This window comes from Rhamphochromis sp. 'chilingali' (genome assembly GCF_963969265.1).
Source record: "Rhamphochromis sp. 'chilingali' genome assembly, chromosome: 16".
NCBI classification, from domain to species: domain Eukaryota; kingdom Metazoa; phylum Chordata; class Actinopteri; order Cichliformes; family Cichlidae; genus Rhamphochromis; species Rhamphochromis sp. 'chilingali'.
The window spans coordinates 36,683,063-36,695,165 of record NC_137943.1 but is presented as its reverse complement, the minus strand read 5'-3'; the positions used below and the strand labels follow the sequence as shown (position 1 = coordinate 36,695,165).

The following is a 12,103-nucleotide window of genomic DNA, read 5'->3' as shown; positions in this document are numbered from 1 at the left end:
ATCTAATAAAAAGATGGACTCGTTTTGAAATGGGTGTAAACATGGAATGAACAAGCAGAGGATAGTAAGAGATGGAGGCAAGCAAAAGGAGAGGCAGGAGGAGCTCAGGCTGAGGTCCAGGTTTTAGGACTTTCACTGTTTCTCAGTCTCTGGGAGGGTGGTAGACAGGAAAGGTCTGTTTGAAATTTGTTTCTATTCTTTTCTAATCTACCATTCAACTACAAAAGGAAGGGAGTCAAGTACCTCTTCCTTTTCTGTATCTAGCTCTTGGTACAACTTTCCAAATCTCCGGTTTGCCGCCTCATCTTCGGACATGTCTGAATTTTCTGGTTCTTTGTGAATTCGGGGATTGTTTACTTCTTTATTTCCTGCTGCTGCTGTTCCACAGATGGATGCAGAATTTTTGCTGCCACTACCTTCCTGCCAGGAGGTATTGCTGGAAGCAGGAGCCCCGGTCCCTGAAGAGATGGCTGAGAAACTGTTGGAAAAATCCCACCCACTCTTTCTATCCCCAGTTAACACAGCCTCAGCTTTCTTTGAAGTCTCAGCAAATGGATCAAATTCAAAACCACCCATTTTGTCTCCACAATGTGATTGTGCAAAAGGATCTGAATCAAACACACCTCCTCCCTGTTTTTCTTCAGAAGGATCAGAATCAAACGCACCTCCTCCCTGTGTTTCTTCAAAAGGATCGGAATCAAACGCACCCCCTCCCTGTGTTTCTGCAATAAGATCGGAATCAAACGCACCTCCTCCCTGTGTTTTTGCAAAAGGATCGGAATCAAACGCACCTCCTCCACAAGTTTCTGCAAAAGGATCGGAATCAAACGCACCTCCTCCCTGTGTTTCTGCAAAAGGATCAGAATCAAACGCACCTCCTCCCAGTTTTTCTTCAAAAGGATCAGAATCAAACGCACCTCCTCCCTGAGTTATTGCAAAAGGATCGGAATCAAACGCACCTCCTCCCTTTGTTTTCGCAATAAGATCTGAATCACACGCACCCCCTCCCTTTGTTTCTGCAAAAGGATCGGAATCAAACACACCTCCTCCCTTTGTTTCCGCAATAAGATCTGAATCAAACGCACCTCCTCCCTGTGTTTCTGCAAAAGGATCAGAATCAAACGCACCTCCTCCCAGTTTTTCTTCAAAAGGATCAGAATCAAACGCACCTCCTCCCTGAGTTATTGCAAAAGGATCGGAATCAAACGCACCTCCTCCCTTTGTTTCCGCAATAAGATCTGAATCAAACGCACCTCCTCCGTGTGTTTCTGCAAAAGGATCGGAATCAAATGCACCTCCTCCCTGTGTTTCTGCAAAAGGATCGGAATCAAACGCACCTCCTCCACAAGTTTCTGCAAGTAGATCGGAATCAAACGCACCTCCTCCCTGTTTTTCTGAGATAAGATCAAAATCAAACGCACCTCCCTGTGTTTCAGAGAAATAAACTCTTTCATCTGTTTCTCCTTCAGTTTCACAGTGATCTTGATAAACATCTGGTCTCTCTGGCACTGCTTCGGATGAATTATTTCTGTTTCTTTTGGCTGCAATACTAGAACAATCGGAAACAACTTCTCTTGTTTGAGGACAATCTCCTGGGACAGCTCCACCTGCCTGAACCTTCTGGCTCTTCTCTTGGGTTCGATCATCATATGAAAGCTCATCATCAGCACTTGCCCAGCCTCCTCCCTGACCACCATCACCCCACTCCTCAGCAGTTTCATATTCAGATCCTGACCCTTCAGGAGACCTGGACCATTTGTCTCCTCTGTCCTCTGCAATTTCCTCAATTTGTTCACCGTACTCATTGGTGAATATAAGTCCCGGGGTAGACTTTCTGCGATCTTCCTTCCTTAATTCATCTGCCCCTGAATCTGCCTGCCCTGTACTATCATCCTCTCCACAGCACAGGGAGGAATGAAGGTTGGAGTTAGGTTGAGATTCCCAGCAGCTAACCTCATCTTCAGCTGGTGTGATTTCACTGTCCCGGGTGATTGCTGTTGATTCTCCACCTGGCTGAATCCCTTCTCCCTGGGGCCAGCCCCGAGTCTCACCCTGCACCCCTTCTTGTGCCCCTTCCTGCCCCACAGTCGGACCTCCAGGGATAGCAGGTTCCTCAGCTCCTGAAGCATCTTCTCCGTTGGCTGACACTGAACCAAAATCAGCAGACCAGTCAGCGACAAAGCCGGTATCTGCAGCCTGCTTGGACAGGTAGCGAATGATGAATTAAAGTTTGCCCCTCCCCACTCTAACCTCAGTACAAGGTTGTGCAACACAGCATGTTATCAGGCAGACATGTGGTTTCATGGAAGGAAATGAGAATACAGTGTCGTCTGCACAAAGATGACCAGTCACAGCTGATCAAACTGTTTCAGTTTTCTGATTGAAGCACCTGCACTGCTTCAATGTAACTTCAAGGGGAAGTTTTAAAATAAACAATCAAAGAAAAAAACCCCACTAGATTAGAAACCTTCTAGTCAAACTGTTGGACTTTTGGGGGGCATTTTGCCTTCATTTGACTGTAGTCTATAGAATCGGTCAGGTCCCTGAAGAAGCAACGTGTACAACTCAGCAGTCATCTTAGATGTAAAGTAGATGATTATTTTTTTAATGAATGCAGATATAGCCATAACTTTAATTTCAATGGGACTCTGACCCATAGTCCCATTAGACATTAGCTGCTGCATTTTTATTCTAGTGCCTTGTACCTGACCATTTTCACAGGGTTTGCACATTGAAATATATATCACACTGAGTAACTTAGATTTTGTGTTAGTCCTTATTTAGTTTTTGCCATCAGTCTGACTGTAGTAGGAAAGAAGCAGTTGTGAGAGCGTCTCGTGATCAGCACGTCCACTCTCCTGCATCTCGAGCTGCATGCGATCCATGATTGTTTTGGTCTGAGGACGTGTGACCCCTGATGATAACTGTCTCTGATGATGTTTTGGGCTCTTTTCTTGCAGAGTTGTGTGTATGTTGAGTCAATTGATGGAGGATTAGCTCTTATAATTCTCTCTGTAGCCTTTATGACTCTCTTGAGAGCCTTCTATGCTTGAGTGGTGTTTTTCATAACATACAATGGCGCTAGTAATGACAACGCTCTCCACCAGTCCTCTGTAGGCTTTAGTGATGAAGCAGCCGGTTCCTTCCTAAACACCCTGAAGAAATAATGCCACTGCTTGGCCCATTGTCACTGTGGCATTTACATCCACCTCAGGGGTCCATGACATGTGAATGTCAAGGAATGTGTGGCCATAAGCTCTTTTCACCCCAGTGACATTGATATGGAGAGGCAGGCTGTGTTTCCTGAAGTCTAGGAGATAGATAGATGTGTGTTATTCAAGTTTTCTTTCAGAAAATATAAGTGTTACAATTGAGTTGAATGCACTTTTGGTCCATAATTATCATTAGCGTAACAAAACAGAGAAGGAAAGACGAAAACAAAACTAATAAACCAGTGGAGAATAGTGACTAGCATTTTACTCGAGATAAGAAAATTATCTGTTCATTTTAATAAATTTATTTATTTATTAAAATTCAAATCTTAGAGGATCTGGTGTAGTGAGTTCAGAGTTTCCAGATGAGTGTGATTTTTTTTCCAACTCCTGTCTCAAAATAAGAGTCAGCTTCTCACATCACATAAATATTGTAAATCACATCAACCCAGACTTCAGTTGAAGGGGAGATTTAATTAGTTACTTCCTGTTGAGTGCTTTCTTACCGGCTACTAACAAATACTTCTTATCACCCTCCAGAGTTGGAAATTTGGAAACTAAGTACAGGGTATCAAATGATAACAGAATTGTTACTTTAAATGTTTTTTTCTAATGTCTTGTGTATGTGCTGATTTGTGGGCAAGACCAGAAAATATGGAAGTGGTTTCTATGCTTTTCACCTCAGGATCTCCAGCAAGTTAGTTCCCCGTGGAGAAACCTACATTGCACTGAAGCTCTGAAAAGTTCTCCCATCCAAACTCTCTGAAGGAAAAAGAGGAGGTACTTTTCCACTGGTATTGATATTTTTTCCCAAGTTTCTGGTTAACTTTAGAATATCCTCCCTTTTCCCATCTTTCCTTTTATATACCTTTTAGAAATGTATCTGATTCCAGGAATTGATTTACATGCCATTAGGAAAAGCTTCAAAACACCCAACATGGCTCTTTCAAGAGCTTTCTTTTTAAATATACTTTCTGATATTATGCCTAATTTGTTTCCCCTCCATGAATCGCTACCTTATCATGGTGGAAGGGTTTGTGTGTCCCAGGGATCCTAGGGGTTATTTTGTCAGGTGGGCTTATGTCCCCTTGCAGGGCCCCAATGGTAGTATACCATTAAGGGAACAGTTTACCCTGCCCTGGATAGGGTTACTGGGGTCTCACCCTGAAGGCAGGCCTTTGGATGGTGCCTGAGGGCAAGGGTCTGGTGGCTGGGCCTTAGTTCATGGGGCCTGGCGGGGCACAACCCGACAAAAGGGACATGGGCCCGTCCTCTTGTAGGCCCACCAACTGCAGGAAGTGCCGTAGGAGCTGGGTGTCAGGCTGCAGCCAGTAGCGGAGGCCCTGTCTGACCAATCCTCAGCTACCAAGACTAGCAGTTGGGACATGTCACATCTGTCTTGAAAGAAGCCTGAGTTAGTGCAACTCTGGATAAAGAAATGACTCTAGATCGGGAGGAACGGCCTCCTGGATCTGAACCTGAGTGGTATTTTTGATGTTGAACTTCTGTGCAAATCACAGCTTGTCCATAACAAACAAAGTGAAGGTATCCATAAGTGCACCAGGCACCAGGGCACTCTTGGCTGCAGGTCGATGATCAATTTTGTAATCGTATTATTAGACCTAAGGCCATATGTTCTGGACACTTTGGTAAAGAGAGCTGCTGAGCCATCAACTGATCACCACCTGGTAGTGAGTTCAATCAGGCGGCAGGGGAGGACGCTAGACAAACTCATATAGTGAGTGAACGCCTTGCAGAGGCCCAGGCCCGTGAGATCTTCGACATATACCTCCGGCAGTATTCTGAAGGAGACTGGGGACATTGAGTCTGAATGGACCATGTTCAGCACCTCCATTGCCAAAGCCACTGAACTGAGCTGTGGCCACAACGTGGTTGGTGCCTGTCATGGTGGTAACCCCCAAACCAAATTGTAGACACCAGAGATGAAGGGAGCCACCAGGCTGCAAAAGGAATCCTATCGGGCTCAGTTAGCCTGTGGAATTTGTGGCAGCTGATACGTACCAGGCCAAGCGTAATGCAGCTCAGGCAGTGGAAGAAGCAAAAACTTGTGTAGCAGGAGTTTGGAGAGGCCATGGAAAAAGACTTTCAGAGAGATTCTGGCAAATCGTCAGGTGACTCAGGAGGGGGAAACTGTGTTCTACCTGCACTGTGTATAGTCACTATCAACACATTAATGATCTAACCACAATAACGCGTTGACGCCGTGCAGCCCCACGCACGGGCCGATCCGCGATAACTCGCTAACAGGGATTTGCCACGTTAATGTGGTTATGGCGTTAACAACATACAAATTGTCATGACCTTTGGTCAATGGCCATGACATGCCATTCACTTCCTCGATTCAGAGATGGTCTTTCCCTTTTCACGTAAATAGCCTCCTTGACTCCACCCTCAAGCCAGCATTCCTCCCTGTCCAGGATGTTACATCCTCATCATTGAAAGAGTGTCCACTGGCCTGTAGGTGTAAATAGACTGCAGAGTCCTGGCCTGACAAGGTAGCTCTTCTGTGTTGTGCCATCCGCTTCGCCAGAGGTTGTTTGGTTTCCCCGATGTATAAATCCTAGCAATCCTCCTGGTACTTAACAGCGTACACTATGTTACTCTGTTTGTGTCAGGGGACCCAATCCCTGGGGTGGACCAATTTTTGGAGTGGCATATTTTGGGGTCTGAAAGAGACACCATGTCTCAGCTGTTCTGATACAGCAGTCTTCATGTCAAACAGTCTTCATGTGCAAATAAAGAGTGTTGCTTGGCAACCAGGCATGCTGCAACTGTTGTGCATTAATTTCTTTGGGGTCAAAATGAATTAGTCGGTGGTTCTAGGTATGTGTTTGTTTGTTTTCTTTCTTTATTAATCCACACACCTAAAATTCACAACATGAATGAATCCATTTTAGAGAAAGTTAAATATGAGATGATGGGGTTTTAATTTAAACCAGTTATATGATTTTTTCCCCCAAACTAATTTTAAAAAGGTTATACTACTAGTACCACTACACATGTAAACACTATAAGATTACAGCTTCCGAGAACCTATGCTGTGTTTTGGTGTATAAGTGGTTAATATATTTTTGTCTTAAACTAAACAGGGGTAAGACAACCAGCCTTGGGGAAATCTCCCATAAGTCTTGGTCTTGATAAATGCTCAATTATCTATGTCAGGAAAGCCCAGAAAATGTATTCTGTTCTTCTGGACACGGTATTTTGGAGCGATGCATCCAGATGTACAGAATAAATTTTGTGGGGCTTCCTGAATTTAACTAACTGCTCCAGCTCCTCTTTTTGATAATGTTTTTTTAAACTGTGGAAATTGTAAATATGTGGCAACAGCTCTTCAGCGATAACACGACTGAGTAAAATAATGATTTACATTTCCAAAGAAAGAAAAACTGACCCAGAAAGATCCATTTGTTGACCAGCGTTGACTTTGTGCAGACTATACTGGATTAACAAGACCATCTGATGGAGTGAATAACTTTATTAATAAATGATGTATTACAGAGTGAACTATGCGAGTTTACTTACAGGCTGAGCAGCTTGAGTATTTGCCTTAAAAAGGGGATAAAACTGAATTTACCACTGCAATCTGGATTTATAGATTTACTTGATCGTTTTCTCATTAAATCAAGCTGTAGAATAAGAAGTAGTTGGGTTAGGGTTAGTTACTCACCGACCACATGTCCCATGGTACAGCAGTCTGAAAGGAGCAAAAATACTGAATAACTAACACAGTTTGTGAGGTACTGGCAAGAAGAAAGGAACAATGTTTGGACTGTTTGATTTGTCAAATATATTACAGTTTAAGAAAATCCATATAAAACTGCTTATCTTCAGAAGTAATTTTTACTACAACAAGAAGAAATATAAAAATCTAATCTGAGAATTAAGGACCAAAGAGCTACTAACAGGTGTGTCAGCAGCTGAAACGCCACCTGTCTTCTAGTCTGTTAGCTGATAGCAGGTGAATTATTTATCAGTTTGCTTCCCATTGTCATCATTACAGTAAGTGAAGACTCAGCTCTCAATCGCTCCTGCCGAGATGTCAGAAATAAGACCTGTGCACTGCTATGGTTTTCAGGTGTATGTGTGGATGCTTTTGGGTAATAAAGGGAACCTGTGGTACTGGTGAAACGCTTTCATCTGGTTGAAAAGCATCAAAGTCCAGATCAAGAAGAGATTCGCCGGGCCGTTCATTGGGCTGCAGATGACAGTGCAAAAACAAGTAAGCAAGTCTGTCACCCACACGACATCTGCCGTCATTATTCACATGGACTCATACCTGTGATGGCGAAGGAGCAGGTAAAAATTCTCCACCAAAGAGGTCGATGATCTGTTCCTCTGCCACCTCCTTGGTTGGTGTGACCTTTGGTGGAGGAGGCACCGGTGGCCCCTTTTTAAGCTACAACGAACACAGCGAGCTGTTAATGATCATTGTGAAAAAAATAAATAAATAAAAACATGCTGCCAAAGACAGACACCTTCTGACAAACTGTTTCAATGTCTGCACCAGCATTATGTGTCTAATCACTGCCACTGGACATAAAACACAAGAATCCCACAGAAAATGGATAGAGGCTGAAGCACTAAACCAACCTTTAAAACAGGGCTGGGGAACTTTCCTCCACCATAACATGTTTACTTTTCAGCTAAATTGTAAAAGTATGAAGCCAAATTTACTTCAATAGATGATTAATACTTATTTTAATTTTGATACCGTTTTTGAATTTGTTCATAGGTTAGACAGTGATAGCTGCTACGTGCGTACAGATCACACAGAGTTTATGTCTGAGATCTGAGACCTTTATCACACAAGTACAAAATAAACCAGTCTGAAGAAAACCTTCAACTGTTCTGATGGCAGACGGCAGATTCTACAACACTGGTTCCTGTGACATCTTCAGAACTGTTGTGCTTTCCAGGAATTGGAGACGCACTCTACCATTTGCCTCGGCCCTGATGGAAAGCACGATGAGGTGAAGTGAAAGAGACCTGAGAAGGGCTCGGTCTGGTGTTTAGAAAGTTTGACTGGTGCATCACTGATTAAACATTTGGTGGCAGACGTAGCTGATGTGGCTCTGCTATGGAGAAACAACATCATCCTTTAGATTAACACGCATACTTCACTCAGTTCTTAGTGAGGGCGGCCTCCTGGAATGTGAATGGGTGCAGGGATGCAAATCAAAGAGCCTTATTAGCTGAGGTGATCAAACAGAAGAGACTAGATATAGTCTTTCTCCAAGAAACACATACTGACAGTTTAAATGAAATAGACTGGGATCTGTGGTGGGGAGGGCAGAAGTTTCTTAGCCATGGGACAAATTTTAGCGCAGGAGTTGCTGTTTTATTTTCTCCTTCTCTAAATGGAAATATTTTCAGCATAGAGATGGTAAAGGGCAGAGTCCTTTTGGTGAAGGCTGAAATTGAAGGTTTTAGTTTTACTTTTGTTATTGTCTATGCACCAACCTTAGGGTCTAAACGTGAGATTTTGTTTAAAACATTAAAAGGAAAATTAAGTGGTGCTGCTTAAGGGGACTGTATTGTGTTGGGTGGGGACTGGAATTGTTGTCTTGACTTTACTTTGGACAGGACTGGGGCGGAGCCGCATCTTCAGTCATCTTCTGCTTTATCAGATGTCCTACGGAAAATTAATTTGGTTGATGCGTGGCGGATGAAGCATCCCTCATCCAGGCAGTATACCTGGGTGAAAGTGACTGATGGCAGGATTAGTGCAGCGAGATTAGACAGGTTTTATGTGTCTGTTTCATTTACTGCTCGAATTTTTAACCATCAGTGTTTTCCTGTTGTTTTTACAGATCATCGCTTAGCTTTAATGGACCCGTTTCTATCTACCACCAGCAATTCCAAATCTTTTTGGCGGTTTAATATAAAAATTTTGCATGATCGATATTCTGTGACAATTTTAGTTTTTTGGGATTACTGGAGATCAAGAAAGGTTGATTTTGATTCCCTTACTCAATGGTGGGAGGTAGAAAAGTCCCAAATTCATGTATTTTGTCAGCGATCTAGTTTTCTTTTTAACAGCCAATATCATGAGAACTGTGCAGGACCTTGAAAAAGAGATAACACATATGGAGAATGTGTCTGGTTGACAGTTAGGTCAGCAGAATAATGATTGTCTACATTCTAAAAGGCAAGAGCTTAACCATTTTTTACATGAGGGAGCTAAAGGAGCTTTGGTTCGAGCACGTTTCGCCAGGCTCCAGGACATGGATGCTCCAACCACATTTTTCTTTAATTTGGGGAAGTCTGTGGTTCACAGAAAGCAAATGGTGTGTCTTCAGCTTTCGGATGGAAAGGTGACCACGGATCTGGCTGAGATGAGAAGGCATGCAGTGGCCTTTTACACGGACTTGTTTAGTGCGGATAGCTGCGATGTGGACTCTGCTTCGGATCTTCTGCAGAGGCTTCCTCAGCTGTGCCCAGGGGATCGGGACGTTTTGAACAGGGATATGACCTTGGATGAGCTGTCTGCGGCGGTGTCTCAGATGGCTTTAGGCAAAGCTCCAGGAATAGATGGTTTACCATCAGACTTTTTTAAGCACTTCTGGAGTCTTCTGGGTCGGGACCTACTGGACGTGTTTAAGGAATGTTTTATAGAAGGGATACTTCCAGCTTCCTGCAAGCATGCAGTTATCTCTCTCATACCAAAGAAGGGAGATTTAACCCTTCTTAAAAACTGGAGACCAGTGGCCCTTTTATGTGCGGACTACAAGATTCTTTCCAGGGTTTTATCGAACAGACTGAAAATGGTCATTGAACTACTGATTGGTTTGGATCAATCTTACTGTATTCTGGATCAGTCTGTGATTGATAACTTATTTTTAATGAGAGATGTGTTTGATATTTGCAAAGTGTACAATGCTAAAGTTGGCATCATTTCTATTGATCAGGAGAAGGCATTTGACCGTGTGGACCATGATTTTCTTTTTTCCACCTTGAAGACCTTTGGTGTTGGGTGGGGGTTTCTGACTTGGGTGAAGCTGTTGTATAGCGATGCTTGCTGTGTTGTGAAGGTGGGAGGAGGGTTGAGTTGTCCTGTGCCGGTTCGGAGAGGGATTAGACAAGGTTGCCCTATCTCTGGACAGCTTTATAGCATTGCTATTGAGCCTTTTCTCTGTAGACTGAGAAGCAAGTTGAAGGGTTTCTCTTTGCCAGATCTGGTTCAGAGCCCTCCTGTCGTTATGTCAGCATATGCTGATGATGTTAATGTTTTTATTACAGATCAAAGGGATGTGCAGGAATTGCAGGAATGTCTGGTTTTGTATGGAAACGCTTCCTCAGCTAGGGTTAATTGGGATAAGAGTGAGGCCTGCTTGGTGGGGCAGTGGAACTTCTCGAGTATTCCCAAGCTTCCTGGGAACCTTCGCTGGGGTCAAAGGGGCATTAAAACTCTTGGGGTTTACTTGGGGAGTGATGACTTTGTGCAGCAGAACTGGGAGGGAGTGCGGGAAAAGGTGGAGGCTAAGCTGTCTAAATGGAACCGGTTGCTCCCCTACCTGTCCTACAGGGGTAGAGTTCTAGTAGCTAACAATCTAGTTGCCTCATTTTTATGGCACAGATTGCTTGTTTTAGTGCCACCACGCGGTCTTCTGGAAGAGGTGCAGCGGCTTCTGGTGAAGTTTGTCTGGTCGGGTCAGCATTGGCTTCGTGTGGCGGGCCTGTATCTTCCTGTGGCGGAGGGGGGACAAGGCCTGATAAATGTTTTGTGCAGAACAGCAACCTTTAGACTGCAGACGGCACAGAGGCTGCTGTATGGCTGTGGTCACAGCTGGATGACTTCTGCTCAGTTGCTGCTTAGGAGAGCGGGCCGGCTTGGATTGGATAAACACCTCTTTCTTCTGAAGTTGGATCAGGTGGATCTGTCTGGACTTGTGCCATTTTACAGCTCGGTGGTGAACGCCTGGCGGACGCTGAAGGTTGCACGTACTCCTGACCCCAGACCTGGGATGTGGCTTTTCGAGGAGCCACTGTTTTTTAATGACTTTTTTCCCAGCACTGTATTTTCTTCTGCTACAATACGGACCAAGTTTGTGGAGGCTGGCGTTGTCAAACTGGGTCATCTTACAAGGATGTCTCTGGGTGCACTTGGTGGTGTCACAGGCATTAAGTCCTACAGAGTGCCGGAGAGAATTATGGAGGAAGTTTGGCAATCTCTGTCGCCATCACTGAGAGACTTTGCTGGTGATCGTGTCCTAGCTGATCAAAGGGCTGATGACAGCGAATATGTTTTCCCTTCATTGATGGTCAGTCCTGCCTTTGAGGAGCAGCCTGAGGGGAGTGGCATGCTTCTCTCCCTGGGGACACCAGTGCTGGATAGTTTCAGCTCTTGTGGCAAGAAGCAGCTTTATTTCTGCTGTGTTAAGGTGCTGAATTTCCACTCTCTGGTTGGAATCCGGGAGTCAAAATGGACTGAGTTTTTTGCTTCGGTTTCTACCCCTAAAGGCAGGTGGAGTGTCCTGTATAAGCCTCCTGTTGAGAAACGGATGGCTGACCTCCAGTGGAGGATTATACATGGAGCAATAGCCACGAACAGACACAGAGCCCACCTGGACCCAAGCACTGGGGAGGGTTGTCCTTTTTGTTCAGAAAGGGAGACGCTGGAGCACTTAGTGGTCTGTTGTCCGCGGCTAGTGGGTTTATTTTCTTTGTTGCAGGAGTGGGTGGAATCTTTAGGGGAGACTTTCTCCGTACCTTTGTTTGTCTTTGGCCCTAAGTATTCAGTGCAGAAAAGACGGACCTTGGTTCTGATTAATTTTTTGTCTGGCACAGCTAAGCTGGCAATATGGAAGACTGGGAAGAACCAGATGCTAGGTCAGGGTTGGACTGATGTTGTGCAAAGTCTAAAGGGC

General features: G+C 44.3%; 1 protein-coding gene across 6 annotated transcripts in view; it reads right to left on the bottom strand.

The window, feature by feature from the left end:
* The window catches only part of amph (amphiphysin), a 47,862-nt gene that overhangs the window by 8,866 nt on the left and 26,893 nt on the right, over positions 1-12,103 (bottom strand). For 4 of the 6 annotated variants that reach the window (XM_080861265.1, XM_080861266.1, XM_080861263.1 and 1 more), the window contains exons 11-15: positions 7,513-7,632; positions 7,348-7,431; positions 6,904-6,930; positions 6,759-6,782; positions 1,954-2,196 (exon numbers count right to left, since the gene is read on the bottom strand). In XM_080861265.1, the coding sequence (XP_080717391.1) occupies positions 1,954-2,196; positions 6,759-6,782; positions 6,904-6,930; positions 7,348-7,431; positions 7,513-7,632 (498 nt within the window). Of the gene's footprint in view, positions 1-243; positions 2,197-6,758; positions 6,783-6,903; positions 6,931-7,347; positions 7,432-7,512; positions 7,633-12,103 lie in introns of all 6 variants that reach the window. The other 2 variants (XM_080861262.1, XM_080861261.1) reach the window with 2 other exon arrangements.